The 21,118-nt window shown below is 38.2% G+C and overlaps 1 protein-coding gene across 9 annotated transcripts in view; it reads left to right on the top strand.

The window, feature by feature from the left end:
- Positions 1–21,118, top strand: part of mark2b (MAP/microtubule affinity-regulating kinase 2b) — a 68,310-nt gene that overhangs the window by 15,695 nt on the left and 31,497 nt on the right. For all 9 annotated transcript variants that reach the window (XM_015033875.1, XM_015033881.1, XM_015033880.1 and 6 more), the window contains 8 exons: positions 10,869–11,039; positions 12,634–12,687; positions 15,077–15,125; positions 15,316–15,381; positions 15,632–15,702; positions 16,400–16,456; positions 18,270–18,506; positions 19,886–20,005. In XM_015033875.1, coding sequence (XP_014889361.1) covers positions 10,869–11,039; positions 12,634–12,687; positions 15,077–15,125; positions 15,316–15,381; positions 15,632–15,702; positions 16,400–16,456; positions 18,270–18,506; positions 19,886–20,005 — 825 coding nt within the window. The remainder of the gene's footprint in view (positions 1–10,868; positions 11,040–12,633; positions 12,688–15,076; positions 15,126–15,315; positions 15,382–15,631; positions 15,703–16,399; positions 16,457–18,269; positions 18,507–19,885; positions 20,006–21,118) is intronic.

Genomic DNA, 21,118 nt, shown 5'->3' on the forward strand with positions numbered 1-21,118 from the left:
GGGGGGGCGAGTGTCCAGTCAGAGGGGGCACACACACTCTACGATCCCACACACACTGCATTCACAGCGAATTGAGACCCGGCGTGACACCATCTTGCTAAAATAAGGGGTCTCTCTCAAAATTACTTTGGGAGTTTGTTATACTGGCGTGGCTGTTGTACCTGGGCTGTATCAAGGCCTACGGGGGGGAGATTTCCTCCCACTTCCTTCACAGAAGGAGAGATTTATACACACGAACGACAGACTGATGCCGTCTTCTTCTAACATTAACTTGCATCACTTTTGAAAGTGGAAAAAATACCATTAAGTTTTTTTGTTTGTTTTTTGAGCCTCAGTTTATTATACTGAATGTGACTTATTAATTTATGTCACATTAAAGTGTGCATTATAAGTTACAAATTCAAATGACTGGTTAAAATTTTGTGCATCATCTGCAATTTTTAATAAACATTCAGTGTCAGTGGAAATCCTGTTAAAGTAGCTGGGAACAGGTCAGCATCTTGCCTGTGGATTTAAACAGTCTGGTTGTTAAGATGGGTGAGCGTTAATTCTTAAAACAAAAAACTGTTGTTTGAAGCACTAAAATTATGTCAGTATTTGAATAAATGTGATTTTTGGGATTATGTGAGCCTCACTTTTCTACACATTATCTGCATTTCAATCATAAGAATTCAACTACTACACTATAGTAATGTAGATTTTGGGGGGGAAAAAACTGTCCGTATGTAGTTAGCTTGACATGTTGAGAGCAAACTATCAGTGCCACATGTAATGCCATATAGTCAAACACTCTCTCCTTCACTTGGCTCAGGCACATAGAAAAATAAGTTGCAGCTCTCCTGAAACCTCTTTTTTTTTTTTCCTGCAAATGGACCTTCGTAGCTGAATGTTAACTACATCTTTTTGACTAAGATAAGTGGGAACCTATCCATTGACTTGTATTCCTGTGAGAAAGGGATAAAAAATAATCTGTAATTTTGTGGAAGATGACTGTCTTCAAGATGGTGCGGTGAATAAGTAGATCATTATCCATATAAGGAGCATACCTGGCTTGAAGGGCGTGACTCTTTGTGTTAGAGAAGTTTTCTTTTATTTGACAGCACTAACATGATTAAAAACAAATCAAGGAAACGGCTGATTCTTATCTATGTTTCAGACCTTGAAGGCTTTAACTACGTTTGAGATTCAGAATATCATATTTCCTTTAAGGCACTCCCCCTTTTTTTTTCTTTTTCTTTTACAGCATTATGGCAGAGCTGGAGTAAATGCAATTAGAAACTTAAACTAAAGTGCCAGCTAAAAATAGATTTCTTGTAGTCCTTTTTTTTTCCTGTAAAACAAATTTGTATAAAAGAATTGCATTTACATACCTGTAGGGAGAAAACGTGCTCTCCATTAGAAATACACTGCTGTATAAATTGACAAACAAAAAAAAACGGACAATAACGGCTTTAACTGAGCAACCGTTGTTTGTCTTTGACCTACTTAATAACTGGGATGTTTTTAAAGGTCTTGTTCCTCTTATTCCATCAGCAGCTGTAAAAAAAAAAAAAACATGCATGTTTTACTATCGTCGTTTCAGTTTTACTATCCCTCTGTGGTTCAGAAGAACATTACTAATCATAATTATTGATCACAATTATGTGTATTTTTTATCCATTTACCTGGTCTGATTTTTATTTATATTAGTGCCTCCAACTGGTGGCTTCAGTCAGTTGCAAAGCAGGTGACGTAAAACTGTGAAGAATATGGTTTGGAAAATTTTGGGGATTTTGAAAGTCGTGTATTTTGTGTGGAAGTGTTTGAATATTTTTTATTCAAAGACTAAATGCTTGCATAAGAACAGCAGTCTGAATCCTTTTGATGAGGAAGTGGGGTAACAATTGAACGGCAATACAAACCAACATCAAGATAAGCAAGCGTGTATGTAGAGTGAATGTACAGAGTGGCATCGAACTAATTCTATTTTTTGCATGAGGCAGCAGCTTTTTCAGTGTTATCTGGGTAACTGAGACTGTTAGTGGTGGCTTTGTTTAGAGAAGTATCGTCTTCAGTAAAGTTGACCCTGTTTGTGTTTAGAATCTAATATTTATTTGAAAAATGTCACATTGCTAGTTTCTCCACATAATGTTCCACCGAGTCATTTTATTATGGTCACTGCAAACTTTTTCCAGACCAGTGAATCTTCTGTAAACTGAAGCTAATGCAGTTGAGACGTTTTGTATGATTAAGCCTAATAGTTACATGTGTTCAGCTACACTTTTATTTCAGTGGCGTTGCAGTAAATGTTTTGCACTTGCAGCTCTGCGTCTGATTTTTATGGACTGTATGAAAGAAGCTCCCAGGAATAATATCGAGGCCACGTGTAGCTGGTGCTACAGCAGTTCTTTTATCTCTGATTTTGGCTGAGGTGCTGCTTTTTCCCCTTTTTGTTTCCTCCTGTTTTTGGCTTTTAATTAGGACTTCTTATCTATCAGCCAACACTTATTCATTTTGGAGTGGAGATCTGAGGAAATTTAATGACTGCTCTGTAGCAAAGAGGTGCCTTTTTAAATAGTGCTGTGTGGATGGAGCGTGTAATCACTGGAAGGCTCATCTTTACTGGTGTGTTGGGATTTCTGAGCCTGCTAGTGGAAGAAAATGACCCAATTTTTAAATTATGTTTTGTCATTAATCACAATGTTAATTTGGCAGAGCTTTTACACAAATATATTTATTTGAACAGATTAAGATTCGCTTTTTAAATAACTTGTAAACCCCATAACTGTCAAATTTGCAGTATGGCAAAACCAGTTTGGGAGACATCTCTTGTAGTTTGCAGATAGATACTTTAAAAGGTAATGTTTTGGGATTTACAGATAATTAACCTAAAATTTTGTAGTTAGTTTAGCAGTAAACTTGACTTTTTGTTCTAGTAACACTTTCCTTTCCTAAGTCGGTTGGCCAGGAGAGAAATGCAGAGAAATATGACTTCACATTTACATTTTATTTACATTTCATAAAAAAGAAAGTTGCAGTCACTGTCGTCTTCAGAGTTTTTTGTGTCGCTTCCTTCAGTGGTTCTTGGTGCAGCGCCACCACAGGCAAGGAGGGGAACAAGTTTTTCAAAGGATTTGGATCATTTGACAAAGTGCGGTGTGAAAACAAACAGCAGCAGGTGAAAACATAACAAATGTTGCAACTTTGGTTCTCAATCAAACCGGGTCTACCAGACTATCAGGTCAGAAAATACCTTTTAATATAAGAATATAAGAGTAGATTAATCTGAAAGCGAAGATTTATTTTTTTTTCTCTCAGCCACGCCCTCAACAAGATGTGCTGTAGTTTGCACAGCCGATCTTTTTATTTTTTCAGACAAATTATAACCTTTTTTCTTGTGGATGCCTCTCAAAGCTGTACTGCAGGTTGTTCCCATTATGTTGAACTTCTACTTCACCTACTTACTTACCGACCAATAGTTGGCATTTTGTGACTCAAATTAGCATCTGGAAGAAAAAGCCTTGATTCGGACATCCCTATTAAGATGTTTTATTATTATTGCTCACCCTGAAGAGCTACAAGCCAGTGGTGGTTTGAAGCCGCTGTGGTATTAGTGGCTCTACGGAATTGACCAACTTCTGTTTTATTAGTCCTTATTTAACTTTCTAAAGCCCTCTGTTGTGCATCACATTTACTAACATGCTTTATGAGAGGGGGCTGTTTGTGCTTTTGTAATGTTTGAAATAATAAGCCCAGCGAGCACAGAAGTGCTGACTCTGAGCTTTGCAGCATCACAAAGCTATTATTATTTCATGCTCATTTTACTTCTCTTGCATATTGCATCTAGTAGGTTATGTAACGAGATTTGCTGAAATGTTTCCAGTAAAAAAAAAAAGAGAAAAAAAAAGACGTACTGAACTTGTAGCCAATGTGCAATAAAAGGGGGTAATGCAGGTGAGCACTCTGAATTTATAGGGGTTAATTATTTGAAGGCAGGGTAGATTGTTTCAAATTAATACTTGGTTGAGTTTCATTTACAGAAGTAGTTTGAATAAACAGTTTTGAATTGCAGCTAATGAGCTTCATTGGCTTGAAGTTTCTATGTTTCAATTGTTTGCAATTGTAAGGGTAATAATCGTGTAGCTACAATCCACATTTTAAGGTGCAGTCAGTTTCGCTTTTGTTTTTTTTAGGCGAACGTCTCTTGCTGTTAAAATAAGGGCAGCACTTTGTTAAACTTCTCGGTGTGAAATTCCATCTGTTTGCATCAGAGTGAATTGGTTTCAAAGTCAGATAAGCAAAGGTCAGTGATAATGAGGCCCGAGTCGAAACATAACCAGTACCACCTTGGTGTTTCTTGACTTCCCCATTCGTGTGTGTATTTTGATCTTGTGCAAGTGCTTGTGTTGGCACTAAATGGTTTTCAGCTGCGAACAGTAACTGTGCTGGATCTGTGTTGGCGATGGGAGAGGGTTTTCAATCGTTGAGCAGGATGTAAACACTACGCTAATGGTTTCTCCACACGGTACACAACGGACATAAAAAGCCTGCACCCCATGCAATGTGCTTCCAATACAGTAGCTCATGTTTTCAGGTTTAAAGCAAAGGGCTTTGCTCTGTTGCACTCTAAGAGGCGGTCATTAAAGAAGTCTCTGAGATCTGTGACAAAAAGGAGAACAAAGACTTCGGCCGATGTGTGGAGGAGGTTTGTAGCTGCACTTCTTGGGTCTTTATTTGCTTGTGTGCAGTATCAAAGAGCTGATGGTGCTTGATTTAGCAGTAGCTTTGCCGTTCAACAGAAGTAATTTCACGTTGTCCAAAGTTTGATTGTAGTCAAAGAAGAAAATGTTAACATATGTGGTATCATGGTAAGTTTTTGTCAGCTTATCTTTGTATTTATTTGTGCCAGGAAGCAGAAATGGAAACAGTTTTAGGAAGGACCACAAGAGGAGTAATTTGGAATGAGTTAGCATTTTGTAGATATGCCATTGAGAACACCTGCACCAAACTCATACTAATTTAGCATCACCAACATTGATTGACCTCTTTAGCCTTCAGTAGCTTCAAATACCATAATTTTAATTTTAAAAAGTGATGCATTTTGCTTTATGGGCAGAGTTTTGGGCTAGAAGATTCTGGAAATTTAACAAGATATGTAAACAAGAAGCAAAAACTTTGTTCTTGTCTTTCTGACAAAAACAAAACGGAAAAGGTTCACAGTTCATTTGTTGGAAACCTGCTGGGAATGTGACCTGGCATTTGTTGTTGTTATGACTCGACTTAATGGTTGCTTAATGGTGGTTCCCTTTTGCCTTCAGACCTGCTCCAATTCGCCTTTGCACAGATTTAATAAGCTGTCGAAACACTCCCAAGAGTTTTTGGGTCCATATTGACATGCTGGCGTCATAAAGCTGTTCAGATTTGAACATGAAATGAATCTCCTGTTCCACTGAGTCCTAAAGGTGCTCTGTTAAATTAAGATCTGTTGACTGTGGAAGCCATTGGACTACACTGAACTACTCAGACACGTTCAAGAAGCAGCCTTTAGAAAATGGTCAACAGCAATACTTGGGCATATTCATTGCTTATTACCTGAATACTCACCAAATCTTTATGTGCGCCGGTGTTTCAGCCTCATGTTTTGGTCTCAGCGGACAGGAGCAGCAACCACTTTTTTGCTGCTATAGTCCATCTGCTTAAAGGTTTGATGTGCTGTGCATTGAGAGACGGTATTCCTCATACCTTGGTTGCATCAAATGGCGGTGCTAGAGAATGTTATGCGTGGAAAGTCCAAGTAAAATACACAGACCGTCTTGTCTAGCAGTGACTGAAAATGACTGAAATCCTCTTCAGTAAGTCGTCTTTGCAGCGTCTAGAGGCCTAAGTGCATTGAGTTGCTGCCAGGTGTCTGGCTGGTTTTCTATTTGTGTTAACAGTTGTTTGCATAATGAAGTGGCTGGTGAGTGTAGATGGTGAATGTTAACAAACCATAAAACGGTGAATTTAGTATGTTGACTTCAGTAATAAACCGGCATCTAAAGGCAGAGATTCGGACTGAAGCTGCTTCTGAGACTCGAGACTTGAACTTAAAGTTTAGGACTATAGTCGCGTGACATTTCAGATTCTTCAAAATAAAAGCACGTCCTCTTAGATTTGTTGACAGTAATGTTGGCTACCTTTATTTCCGCTAGGCAAATATTACCTCTTACTTTCACAATGTAAGGTTTTAAATAACAATAGGGGAAATATTTGATAAGTTCTGTCATTAAACATGGGTTTTGATTGAGGGACGACTTGTAGACACTTCATTCTGAAAGTCTCTAACACATCAAATCAAACCTATGCCACAAAATGTCTTTCCTTTTTTTCCTGGGTTGTAGTTCCCTGCTGGTACTCCTGAGTTAAACTTAACATCAGAGTAATATGAGAATTAAACAATGATTTCACTTATTGTCCTCCGACACGTCTATAATTATACCCATGGCGAGAGGTGGCTATCAGCTTGTATTCCTGGCTGTGTGTGTGTGTGTTAGTAAGGAGGGTTGGCTCGGCCTGCAGCTGCCCAAAAATGAAGGAAGAATCAGAAGGCAAAAATAGTCCGACATGAAAGAGGATAGGAGAGCAGGAAGACTAAAGAGCAGTTTATAGTCTCTCATATCTGGTTTGCAAGACACTCTATCCAATCGTGCCAGAAATCTAAAAGCTTTATAGTTGTCAGGGTTGATCATTCTTAAAGGCCGAGTGAAAAGGCGAATGTATCGGAGATGAGGGAGACGTAATCTTAAAAATTGAAGGATGTTTTATTGAGAGGCAGTTTTCTTCTTGGTTGTTCACATTAAAAGTGCCTCCACTGTTGTGGCAGTAGTAAAAGTCTACAATTTCAATCTTGACATTTGCTAAAGTTTACCGTTTTTATAAGTAATTTAGTGAAAGCTGATGAGATTCTCAGTGTCATGACATTGTGTAAAAATACCCCATATTCCTGTTTTTATTCAAAACAAAGCACACATTTTAACAATCATTATTATAGCTGTAGCGTTAACTAGATTTATTTTTATCTTAACACACATGTAAGCACGTAAATAATTACGTATACAAATCACAGCTAACAGTAGTTTTTAAGAGTCTGCGGTGCAGAATAGTATAGCTTTTTACAGTTTTGCTCTTTGGGGATTGTAATAAAATACCATTAACCTAATTAGTTGGGCTATCTGCTCAGATAGTTAACCTGCAGCTGCTTCAGATGTGTCATAACTGTAGTTTTAAAACTGACAAATTAGTCCCTTTTTTTTTTCTTTTTTTTTACATCAAGGTAAAAACACATTACCCTCTCCATAGGTCTCTCCATGTTCAGCCTTCCTGGTATCTGCTGAAAGTCTTGTTCTCTCTAGCAGCCTAAGCAATCTGGAGAGATGTGGAAAAAATGTATTTCCTTTTGAATTGCATTCTCTATGTGCCTTTATTTTTATACACGACAGTAATGCTCAGAATGGATAGTCTTCTTCTAATAACTTCCACACTGAAGGTTGTTTTCAGCGTGGCCTGGAAGCACTGGAACAAATTCAGATTTTTGAGGGGTTTTTTTTGTTTGTTTTTTTAAAATAAAGGTTCTCTATTACTTTCATGTTAGTTCCCAGCTCCTCCTCTGCCTGCTGCAGCACTTTCACGGCACGTGGGAGCACTTTAAAAGTTTGCGTGGTAGCCTGTTGGGCTGTTGTCAGTCTTTTAGCTTCACCATGCAGTATTGACAGCTTTTCCGTTTAGCTTTCCCGTCAAGGATTGACAGGATTTAACAGGGCATTAAAATGTTGTGGCTCATTGTTTTGAAAACGTTTTACCTACAGATATTTTGTCAAGAATAAAATATGAGCTGCTGATGCTGTTTGAGTCAGCAGAACTTGAGTAAAATCAATGTGGAGAGGAGTTGGTCACAAACGGTTAGAGTCCTGAAACATGAGGGCAGAAGTCGATCGTCAAATTGACTCCGAATGCTCCGTTTGCTTCTTATTGTCTTTAATGGCGCTTATATAGGACAGTTGGTCTCACCCACATAGTCCAAAAATAAAAATCATTGGCCTCATCCCTCCCACAAGACGACATAAGGGCCTTTTTGCCTTGTCCTCTGGGTTTAGAGTAACTGTCATTTGTTTTTAAATCCTTGTTCCCCTTCTTTTGTTAATGCTTAATCTGGCCTATTACATTTTATTCAAGTCTGCGCTGTCAGCATGAGGAAGCTTGTGGGGGGGAGGCAGAGATGCAGCCATTAGATTATACCATCTGGAGCTAAAAAGCCCACACTAAGCCGGTGGAGTAATCAGGAAGCTTCTCGTTTCCCATGACTTGACGGCAGGGGAATAAAAATGTGGAGTCTCTGTAATTTGCAGCTTTAATTTCCTTCTGTGTGTCAAGTTTGCGTCAGGACTGAAGAATTACCGGCTGCGTTTCTTGTGTAGATGTCATTGGCCGCCATGTTTGCTGCTGATAGCAAACTTCAGAGAGGTGTGTTCACTTTCTGCCTCTGTGTACGGCAACACACGTCAGTCTTGTTAGACGTTTGTGTGCACAACAGCGTATTCTAGTTTCAGTGCACTGTCGCTGTTTGTTTCATAGCCTGGGTGTGTGTGTGTGTGGGTGTGTGTGTGTGTGTGTGTGTGTGTGTGTGTGTGTGTGTGTGTGTGTTTGCGTCTCGTCACCCTGGAGCCAGTCGTCCTCTCCTCTGACCCTGATCCGCTTCACCTGTCCGCTCAGATCACACATATGGAAATACGTAGACGCATTCACACACACACACACACACACACACACACACACACACACACACACACACACACACACAATTGCCGTGACCCTTTCCTCGAGTTGAAACCCAATCACGGTTGCCAGCCATGCAAAACTTGCCAGCACAGCAAGGTTTTGTTTTCTTTTTCCAGCGTGGGTTTGAGATGAAGGGCCTACTGTCTACTGCAGGATCAGCTAAAGTTATTTTAGTTTATATTTGTCTTTATAGAATGTCTTAAAATATTTTGATCTTTGATAGAGTAAGAACCAAACTGCTGCTGAGGATGTACATTCACTGCTTTCAGACTAGGGGTGGGCATTTGTCGTATCATTTATCATGATAAATGTCTTAATAATTTTGACTTATTGTTGTCGCGATAAATATTCCACTTAACATGTCCTTATTGTCAGAATTGATAGTTTTATTATTTTCTCTGCTGTTTGTTCAACAAAAGCATCAATAAATATAAATAAATTTGAAAATGCAGTCCCAGTGTGATTCAAATCACAGCACAGCAAGTGTCACAGCAATTGTGGAGCTGGAATTGCTGTGACAAACAATCCCGGCCGTACAGTCACCTAAAAAAGAATAGTTTTTATCCTCACTTTTATTGTTGCAATTGTGCCGCAAAGTATTGTGATAAAACTTTAAGTCCGTATTACCCACCCCTATTTCGGACAATTCACACTCAGAAGACCAACAACTTTTTACATTTGAATTCATTTTGTGTGGAACATAATTTCATTTTAAAGATTAGAGGACCAAGTTGCAATTTTGTGCCAAAAATATGGTTTAGACATGTCACATTATTTGGAAAATGAATAGCTAAATTATTCATAATATTAAGATTTTATCTTAGTTTCACCTCAGAACTAGAGGCGCTTCAAACTTGTAACCAAGCTGCAACACTTCAGACGTGTGGTGGACAATATGGACTTTTATCATGATATATTGTGGTACCATTGTCATAAGTGACGATAAGAACTACTTTCCTTCTTTTTTAGGTACGTCTAAAACTGCGTGTAAGAGCAATCGCCACCAAACATCAATATTGCTCTTGAAAAACATATAAAGAAATATGATTTGTATCACTAAAACTGCTAGATCCTATTTTCAGATTTACTGGTATTAATTGGTGCTCTCATTGAACAGAGAAAATGGCAATCCCAACAATACGGACACATTTTCTAAAAAAAAAAAAAAAAAAATTGTAATTAATTATGAAAGCAATACAAGGTAAATGACACGATACAATAAATGACTTCCGTCTGGACTCAGACCTGTCCTCATACTTGAGGTTTTTTGAGTCTGGAATATTTTGAGCAGTCTTTATTGCGTGTAACCAGGGAAAAGCAAGCCAAGTCAATAAATAGAAACCCACATTTTCTGTGCTCATAAAACTTTCTTCACGCTAGCTGTAGCTTCATGATAATGGCCACACAGATGTCTCAAACTGAATTATTTATTACCCTTAAGAGGTCCTTTGAATCCTATTACATTTGTTGCTAAGGGTTGAAATCTGCAGAATCTCTTTGAGAATCTTTAAAGGTGACTATGTTGACATTATTCCCTACATTTATTAGACCCTCATCCCCCCCCAAATAATCCAAACTAAACATAGTTATCCAGAAATAGTAGAATCCTAGACACTTTTTAATGAGATACAGACTTGAAGTCAGTAGCAACGGTCCTCTTCAAAAATCGGTACATTTTCATATTCATCCTTTAATCCTTATTTTCAACCACACAAGGTTTGGAAAAATGTCAAAGCAGTTCAGTTTCACTCTACCTGTTTAAACTAGGAGGCTTATGATGTTCATGTTGTTTAATGAACAGGTAAAGAAATCACTGCTTTTACACATTTAAGCAAGGTTGTAACTTTAGTCAAAGTTAGCATTAGCATCTGAAACCCCCCCCAAAAAAAAACAAAAACAAAAAGAACATCTGGATCAAAAACAGAACCACCATTGAACAATCAATTATCATATAGACTTTTGTTTAACATATTCAGGATTACATAAAGTAAGCCTGCGATTTCGTTTTCGTCTGCAGGTCTGTTCATATTCACATCCCATTGCACCGCCTAACTCTTCCTCATCTGCTTCTGCAGGAGCAGAAGTCTTCAACTGGTCGATACAGCATGTCGCGATGTCCGAACTCGGGGTCCACGGCCACGTCAGACGAACAGCCGCACATCGGCAACTACCGGTTACTGAAAACCATCGGCAAAGGCAACTTCGCCAAGGTCAAACTGGCACGACACGTCCTCACGTCAAAAGAGGTGAGCATTTAAAACACGCTCCTCCTGCAAATCGCTTCGTTGGGATCATCTGGTTTTATGATTGTTTTTACTTGAATTGATTTTAAGCCACAATCTGTGTTGTTTAGAAAAAATATCTAATTATCATTGGTATGACTTGTCTGTTTTATTTTTAGAGTCGAAGAGGAAATAACATTTTCAGTTTTGAATCGTTACTTATAAAACATGAAAGTGCTGCCACAGAAGTTGGTGTCAATCAACGGTAGCATTTGAAATGTCCTGCATTATTGTGACTAACAGATGGGAGGCATAAAGTTGCTATTGTGTCAAAGTGTTGAAAGCGTAGGAAAATCTGTAAAAATGAGTTATCAACGATAACAGCATCAGGGATATTGGATATTAATATCAACCCAAACTTGTACATCGGTCCAAAACAAACTTTTGTTTTAGAAAACTACTTCAAAACCAAAACCAAACTCCTTTATGTCTTTTTGTGATATAAATGACATTAATGAATCCAAACCTGACAATTTGATGTCTTATCTCAGCAAATATTGTAAAATAAAACCAAAAAAATCCTACAAGGCTGAGCTTTATTTGATGCTATGGTTAAAGTAGGAGTTGATGGTTGATGTTTGGCTGAGTCCTCAGTGTTGGACTGGATTCCTGGTTGCTAAGGATACCGACGGGCTCTCAGACTTGGTACAGAGCAAGTTTGATCTGATCTAAAGCTTTGCACAGCTTTTTGTGCATCGGCTGCTGCAGATTGTATCAGCGTTGTGAGGCTGAACAGAGAAGCCCGAGTCTTTCTGGTTTCCTCCGAACCACAGCTGTGATGTAAGGTGGCGGTCTGTCCCTTTAAGAGGTAAAATCTGAGCCTGTGTTGGACTCCGGTCCAATGCCCAGTTGAGTCAGCTGTTGATTTTTTTTTTTTTTCCCTTTCTATCCTGTGTGTGAGAGAGTGCAGTGGGCGGGCTCTGTCAATATGTGACAGCCTTGTGCCTGACACCCTGATAACGCCCCACGTGACCTCCTGGCACACAAAGAAAACGAGGGAGTCAGACAGGCACAACCAGAAAGAGGACTGAAAGGAAGACATTGGTTGACAGAAATATCAGGCAGAAGTAGACCTCCCTGTTCTGTTTCCTTCTGAAGAGCTGATTCTTTGTTGCCCTGCCTTTGTGCTCGGCTCTTTTGTTCTTGTGCAGCTCTCACTTGAAATCCCTCCCATTTCTCAATTTTGTTTAGTTTTCTCTTCCCGTTTCATTCCTTTTTCATCTTTGTCTCCTTTGGTGGATTATAAACTGTAGACCTGATTATTGGTTAGAGCCAAAATCATCCTTCATCCCCTTGTGTGTGTGTGTGTGTGTGTGCGCACGCGTGTGTGTGTGTTTCTCTCTGTTTTGTCTTATTATGCAACCGTGTTGTGCTGTGGTTGTGTGCTCATGCTGCAGGACTGTATCGTTCCAGCGATATGTGTCTGAAAAGATAACAGTGTGGGTCTATTTGTGTGTGCTCTGCTGTCACAGAATGGGATTTCTAAGTGAGATTCAACAGTGTAATAAATGGAAAGAAAGGCGCAATGATCAGCTCACACATTTTGTTTTGCTTCCAGGTGGCTGTAAAGATAATAGATAAGACGCAGCTCAACTCTTCCAGTTTGCAAAAGGTGGGTCTCCATAAACTCCCCCAACACACACACACACACACACACACACACACACAGGGAAAATCTTTAAAGCACACTCCCACTTTTCCCTTTTTTCTCAGAAGTCACTCTTCCTGCCCCACATGTCCTCCTTTCTCCCTCTCTGCTCGACTTGTCTGAAGTGGTCCAGTTTTCAGAGAGAGTTTTAATTACGGGAAACAAGCTGCAATTACTTCCTTTGATCGTGGCAGGGTGGGGTCTGTCCACTTAAACAGACACGGCCCAGCCTCGCGCACAAACACACACACGCACACACACACACGCACACACACCATGCGCTCCTCTAACGTCTCCATCCACCGACGCAGGCCATAAAATAGACACTTGTATCCAAATACAGACACCAGGCACAAAATGTAGAGGCAGCACAGTGGTGGAGATGAAGTAAATCATTTACAGTAAGTCACATGGCTCCTGCAGATGCAGTTAAGTCCTGTAGTTGATGAACTAGATTGACCGTCGTCTCCTAATCGGAGAAATAAAAATGGTGATAGTGGGGGGGGGGTTTTTGTGGCTTGTGGCATAAAGTTAAATATTTATTTAAAAACAAAGGAATGTTCAGTTAAAACAGATGTTTTTACTTAAATATTTTTAATCTCTTCATTTAGTAAGCAGCCTTAATTTGAACGTTTAGTCAACTGGGTTTACCGTTGCATGTACAATGGCTGCTGGAAAAGACAAGCGTTTTGTTGTTGACTTGCCATCCAGAAACCACTTGCTGCATTTTTATTGATTGTGCAGGAGGCTCCACTTCTGCTTTTCAAATATATTTGGTTGTGTATCTACACATCTGTTTGCAGCCATTATTATATGCAAGTGTAAACCTGTTCCAGGAGGCATAAAAGGTCTCAAGTAACAGGTTCTCCATTCATCTCCATTTAGAGAAAAGCAACCCCTTATCACGATACTGCCACCACCATGTTTCACTTTGGGCATGGTGTGTATAGGTAGCTTCTGGCAGAATGTGCCAAAAAGTGAAAATGTTGACGATGTCTTCACACATTTTCAAGGCATCATTTAAAAAATGTTTCACAGACTTTGGTTTGGAGTTGATCATTTGTTTTTAGAGTGTTATGTACTGAAAAAAGAGAATGTTGTCCCAGTTAAATTGCTGAAATTGGTCAAAAGTAATTGAATTAAGTTTATCCAAGTTAATTTATTTGTTTAAACTAACAACTCAATAAACTTGGATAACCTTAATTTAATTACTTGTGACCAGTTAATATATTTAAATTGGATCATCTGTTCACTTTTTTTAGTGTGCATGATGACTCAATGCATATTAACAAAGCAAAGAGCTTTATTGACTTCAAAAGATGCCTTATATAACACACAATTTCACTTTTATTCATGCCTTGGCACGTAATTATCACCCAGCTTAATTACAGTATAGTTGTATCATAAAAGAGCACACCAGATATTATCCTATCGCTCTAATTAGCAGACTGATTACTATAAAAGAGGGCAGATGGCCTTGATATCGCATTGGTTACCTTCCAGGATTGTAACATTTAAATTTTAGACCTGCGGTCAGGGAAAGCCTCAGATCTTTTCCCACATTGGGAACTAGTCAGTTCTTAAAAACTGGGTGGATAAGTGGTAGCCAGCAACTTGTGATCAGCTCAAAACGCCGAGAAGGCCTGAAGAGATTGATACCTGTTACATCTGGATGAGCAGCAGATGTTCTGGACATGACTTAAATCTTAAGGGGTTTTTTTCTTCTTTTTATTAAAAATCTATGAAACTTATCTTTAATTTTTCTTTACTAGTTCACCGAAACTGAATGGATCTCACAGATTACAGAAAATGTCACTTGTTTGTCCAAAACAAGTCATTTTAGCTACATTTTTATTTTATTTTTTCTGATTGTAAGTTAATAAATTCAAGTCAAACATTACTGGGTTTTATTGACTCGTTTACAGCAGATGATACAAGCAGCATAGCTTGAATCTTGAGCGACTCTTCTTCCACCCTATGCCTATATACAGGAACTAGATGTTTGCTTTCTTTTTCTCTCCTGCAAATTTTTCCATTATAGCCATCCTGGAAAGCCTGGAAAACTCTGGAATTAGTCAAGAACCATCCACATTTGGATTAGCATAAAAAAAGAAAAATGTTTTTGTCTTTATCCACTGCCCAGTTACCTCTCCATCCATTGTTAACTTTCATCTTTTATACTTTTAAAAATCTGTTAAATAGTCTGAGAACCCTGGAGGTTTGTGCCTGGATGATGATTAGTTTGAACCGCAGATTTAAATGAATCGATGTGGAGAAAACAAGCGGATCAGACAGTCGTGCGCCGTCGCTCTGTGTTGCTGATTGACGACTTGTTTGTCTGTGTTTGCCGCAGCTGTTTCGGGAGGTGAGGATCATGAAGATGCTGAACCATCCCAACATAGGTGAGTCACCCTGAAGCACCACGGTCCGTTCTGTCGTCAATCGCTGAGAAATGACCACGCCTGATTGATCTTTGAAGGTCATGACGTCTACTTTAGAGAGAGTCTACATCCTGTACTTTTTTTGTTGTTGTTTATCTTCTCTCTCGTCCTCCTTTTTTTAAAAATAGTTTTTTCTTTTTTCTGCCTCCAGTCAAGCTCTTTGAGGTGATAGAGACGGAGAAGACTTTGTACCTGGTAATGGAGTACGCCAGCGGAGGTAAGCACATGTCTCTGGGAAATTATTGACCCAGCAGCTTGGATCTCTGCGCGTTACGTAACCAGCTATCTAACAGAAAGTAATTAATGTTTTGGGCTGTTCCCTCCTCTGAATCAGTGCTGGGATTAAGGGTTTAGTCTTTTACCCATTGAAAAAATAAGTCTAAAAAGAACAGGACATCTCAACTGTACAGCTTTTGGTTGCAGCACTAAATCTGTTTGCCTTATTTTTTTTTTTTTCTCTCTCTCAGGAGAGGTCTTTGATTATCTGGTGGCCCACGGCAGGATGAAGGAAAAAGAAGCACGTGCCAAATTCAGACAGGTGAAGATCCTTGTGTCTGAGATGTTGTTTTATCTTGGTTTCCTTTAAAGGAAACGACAGCGCCTTGTGAAGTATTCATTCTCAAATCCTTTCATATTTAATCAACAAACGTCCATAGCTTTTAATGGTAATTTGATATTTTGGATTTTGTTTAGGGGCTTGGAATTAAAAAGGGAACAAATGCAAGTTCACACCACACATTTCAGATGTTTAGTTTGTAAAAAATAAATATTTTATCATCTTGATTCCATGTCCCAGTTTTTTCAGTTTTGTTTATCACAAGTTCCTACTAAATCTGGAAAAGTCTGGGATTTGAATTCACAGTTTTTCAAGTCTGAATACAAAAAAGGAAAATATCTGTATGTTCTGTATTCGGGCGGGTTCGTGGGGATCAGATGTTCCTAAAATTAAATCTCCAAAAACAAAATTGGATGAATTGATAAATTCAATGTTCTAGAGGTATGAATACTTTTGCAAGACGCTGTCCAGGAAATGGCGTTGCATGAATTCAAGCTCTTTTTTTTAAGCAACATTTCTGTGGCAAACCTTGAGTCCATTCTTGTTCCTCATAAATGCTTCCTGATTAATTCCTAATGAAGCATTCTGCCGTTTACTTAATTATGCAACTCTTTCACCCTGAACGTCTTGTTGTCCTCTCTCTCTCCCTCTCCCTTCCACCCACTCTGTCATTCTCCAGATTGTGTCAGCAGTGCAGTATTGTCATCAGAAATGTATAGTACACAGAGACCTCAAGGTGAGCGCGCAGACACACACACACACACACACACACACACACACACACACACGTTACTGAACAAGCGTTTTTCTGTGTGAAAAGAAGCATCCCCGTCTCTCTGAACACATTAAACCTCATATGATTTTAATTTTGGATTAAGCGCTGCCCCCCGCCCCTCCACCAAGTGGCCCTGAGCTTAACAACAAAGATGATATAACCTCTCCGTGTTCTCGTCCACGTCTCTCTTTTTGATCGCCACGTTTTGTGCGTTTTAGGAAAATTGTTTGGGTTATTTCTGTTTGATTCACAGAATTTGGGGGCAAAACCTCCGCCGCAGCTTTGCACACGCTGATCCGAGCCTCGGGGTCGTTTCAGTTCATCATATTATGGCGCTTTTTAAATCCTCTTATTGTGCCAGAAGGCAGACGTGTAGACATTATCGTGATTACTGCCACGATAACCTGAAAGAAACCCCCCTCCGCCCCACACTGAGACAAAACTCAACGTTTTGCTTTTGAAGAATGTTGAGTCTCCTAAAACTAAAAGGGTATGAAGTGATTTCTGGTTTTCTGAACTTTATAATCGTTAAAAGAAACAAAACCAAAATAATGCAGAAAATATGAAGATTTATTTAAAGCTGAGAATGTTTATTATGCGATATTTTTCTTGTCCTGAACTATATTCTAGATCAACTAATGATTATTTTAGTTATTGATTTTTCTGATAATGAATCGGATAAAAATAATTGGCACAGCAGGTTCTTAATACAATGCCAGAAATGCATTAAAATATGCAAGTACACAAATCAGCTGTTCTACTTTTATATATAAATGATCATTTCTCAATTAACTTATGTTGAAATTTAGTAAAACTACCAACAGAGTGAGGTTTTTAGACAGAAATTATATGTAAAACAGCATGTTTGTCACCTTTGCTAACTTTTTTTTTAATTCCATCAGTGTTTAAATCTTCCTTTTCACACCATCTATTGGAAGAAGCTGCTTGCGCTCATTCTGACTTTATATTTCGTAATATTTGACTTAATATTTCATCCCTTTTTTTGGTTTTAATTTTATAACTCAGTTGGTCTCTTCACACACATCCATATTCATTAGCATTAAAACAACAAGTCAGCATAAATAAAGTCTTAGTCATGTTGTTCTCAAAGTAATTGGATCAAGTTAGAAATGTTTTTTTGTGCCACAGTTTTGTAGTAATGGTGCGAAACCTCAGTGTGATTGACGGGTCTCCCCACCAGAATCCCACCCGGCGCCGTTTAAAGGAGCAGAAATTGCTCTCATTCCTTTTGGGGCTCAGAGCTCTGAGACGATGTCCGTTTTGTAGTTAACACTCATTCACCCAGAAACGCACAGAAGCTGCCGAGCATTCAGAGCGAGTGAAAAGGAGAGCACACCTGTTGCTAGGCAACCCAGCCTCCTTACTCGGTGGTTCACTTCAGGCTTAAAGATAAAAAGGCGCACATGAAGGTATAAGCACCGGCAGCTCACTTTGCCTCAGACCATCACTTTGAAAGCACGTGTTTGATCCAACATCATCATCATCATTATTATTATTATCATTATTATTATTATTATTATTACTATAGTTTTTAAACTCATTTGCAAGACAGTGAGACTCTCTCTGTTGTTGCAGTTTGCATGAAAAACGAAGAATAAAAGATTTAGTCTAAATAAATCATTCAGATGAAGCAGAGCAAGCTTAATTTCCAGCTCGATGCACTTTTTTGGACAAACGAACCCTCTTCTGTGCCTCACTTTCTGGTCCATCTGTCTCCTCCTCCTCCTCTGTTCCCACGCCTCTCTGACTGCAGGCAGAAAACCTGCTGCTGGACGCAGATATGAACATCAAGATAGCAGATTTTGGCTTCAGTAATGAGTTTACGTTGGGGAACAAGCTGGACACGTTCTGCGGCTCCCCGCCCTACGCCGCTCCAGAGCTCTTCCAGGGCAAGAAGTACGACGGGCCCGAAGTGGACGTCTGGAGCCTGGGGGTCATCCTCTACACGCTGGTCAGCGGCTCGCTGCCCTTCGATGGACAAAACCTCAAGGTTGGGACGGGAAGACTTTTTTTTGTGTGTGTGTTTTCTGTGCGTTACACAATCAGTCGTCTGCATTCGGTGGGCGGTTGCTGGATTTATCAGGCTAGTTTCTGCTCCGTTTGGCCCAATAAATCCAAAATGAAGAGCAAACTGAATAAAGGGCCGGACACATTTTTAAAATAAATTAGTCTTCATCGCAGTAGCACGCTGCAAAACACAAAATATTACCAAGTATTTGTCCAGTTTCTAGTGCAAACATCTTTGTGCAACTGAAATTAGACAAAAGACACAAGTATCTTTTCAGCAAGATATAAGAGTTTATTTTCAGTAAATAATTCCTTAATAATGAAGAAAAAGTTCTTGTTCCATTGGCGCATTATTTCACTTAAAAGGCATTTTTCCAATGTTATAAGTGAAATAATTTGCTAGTGGAATTTGTACTTTTTTTCATCAATATTAACGAATGATTGACCTTAAAACAAACTCCTATATCTTACTGAAAAGTTACTGACAAGTAACTTTATACTTATTTCAAGTGTACTAATATATTTGCACTTGAAAATAGACCAAAATAATGCAAAATTTCACTTTGAAAAATGTAGACACTTTAAATTTTTCTATTTAAGTGTGAACATTTTTCACTTTCAGAAAAAGTTCAATAAATCCTATTAACACAGATATAGTAACTGATGGTATTTTTACCCAGTAGCATTTTGTTGAACATTTAAACAAAAATAACAACAAAAAGAAGAAAAACAACCACAAACAAAAAAAAAAACCAGAAAAAGATCAACAAACACTTAATGTTGGTTATAATTAAAAATACAAATTGATGACATTTTAATATTTTACTTTACTTTTTTTAAATCATCAGTTTGTGTGAATTTGTATTTGTATTCCATGACTTTGTGCCACATAAACATGACATAACGGTGACCTTGAGTTTCACTTCCTGCTGTTGACCACATGTGGGTTCGAAGATGCACCATCTAGGCTTGTGTGGATTCTAGTTGTAGCTGCATATTTAACAATAATAATAAGAAAAAAAACTCGTTTGAATCTTTCTAATTTTACTTTCTTGGTTCTTTTCAGATTGTATCTAAAAGCCAGAAGATTTTAACTCTAACAGCTTCTGATTGTTTTTATTGTATGGAAGAAGAACAAAAATCAAGTAATTGTCCAAATACTCAAGCAGTACATAAAATTTTTTTTTAAAAAACTGTTTTTGAAGCGACTTCTTTTTGTCTTCTACTTGGACAGATTCCCTTGTTTCTTTTCAAGTAAACACAACTTTTAAGGCCCGTCTGGACAGACCTGACTGCCAGGTTAAAGATGGACTAAATATGTTGAATTAACCCTTAACCTTTGATGCTCTTGTTGCTGTGCAGGAGTTGAGAGAGCGTGTGCTGCGTGGTAAATACAGGATTCCTTTCTACATGTCTACCGACTGTGAGAACTTACTGAAGAAGTTCCTGATCCTAAACCCTTCCAAAAGAGGAAGCCTCGAGGTATGCAGACATGCACTAATTTAAAAAGCACAAAACACACAGCGACTACAGCAGTAAACAGGAAATCCCACTAATCGTGACTATTAAACATATTACATAAAGCTGAATTATTATTAACCACTGCATAGAACCAGTTTTTGTTGCACACATGTGATGTGGTAAACCTAGATTGTTTCATCAGCTGCATGTGACTTTGTTACTAAAGTGTAAAGTGATTTTTAAAGGCAAACTGAGTACAAACTAGGTTCAGTTTTATGTCACTTTTTTGCTGCTACTAACTGGAAAACAGCAGGACTTTTGTTCCAAGAACAAAATGAAGGAGGGGAAATGATTCTGATTTCATTTTAAAGCTTTTTTTTGTAATGACAGCAGCTTTGAGGCATTTAGGTTCACACAAAGATTAAAAAAAAGAAGTATTAAGAATGTAGACAGAGTTTTTATGGGCGCTTGAATTTCAGTTAGGTGCTTTAAAGGTTTGAAGTGTAATTGATTTCTGGTTCAAGTCATTGAAAGTGATTGATATTCAAACTGCACCGTTTTGTAATAAAGTGCAACTTAATGCTTGATTAAAACACTAAATGTAAAAAATGTTATTTAAAGTTGAAACAAAATATTTCCATACACCTAATAAAATTTTAAAAAAAATCACTGTCTGAAGTTAATCAACTAGTTTTTCTTTTAGATCAGTTAGAATCACCAAAATTATTTCTATTTGCTAAATCCCAGAAAAATTAGCAAGAGATTTTTTTTTCATAACTTTCTTTGTACATTATGTTGAAGCATTTAATTTGAGCAGGAAGGTCATTTATATTAGCACACTTTGTTTGGATTGTTTCAGTAATGAATATTTATGATTCCTAATGGCTCTGTGATTTATTGATCGGTGTAATTCATCATGTTTACCTTATGTTTTATACTGTAAACATGATTAAAATTGAGGGTTTTCTTTGTTTAGTCCTGACTAGTATCTGCACAGGCTGTGTGTCAGAGACTTTTCCACACACATTTTTGTCTTAACTTTTTTTTTTTTTTTTTTTTTAATCTCCAAAGTGCGGTGCAGAAAAAGTTTGAGACTTACCTTACAGATGCTTGAAAGTGCTTGAATTTTACTGT

This window comes from Poecilia latipinna, unplaced genomic scaffold (assembly GCF_001443285.1).
Source record: "Poecilia latipinna isolate Pla-1442-1.1 unplaced genomic scaffold, P_latipinna-1.0 Scaffold281, whole genome shotgun sequence".
NCBI lineage: Eukaryota > Metazoa > Chordata > Actinopteri > Cyprinodontiformes > Poeciliidae > Poecilia > Poecilia latipinna.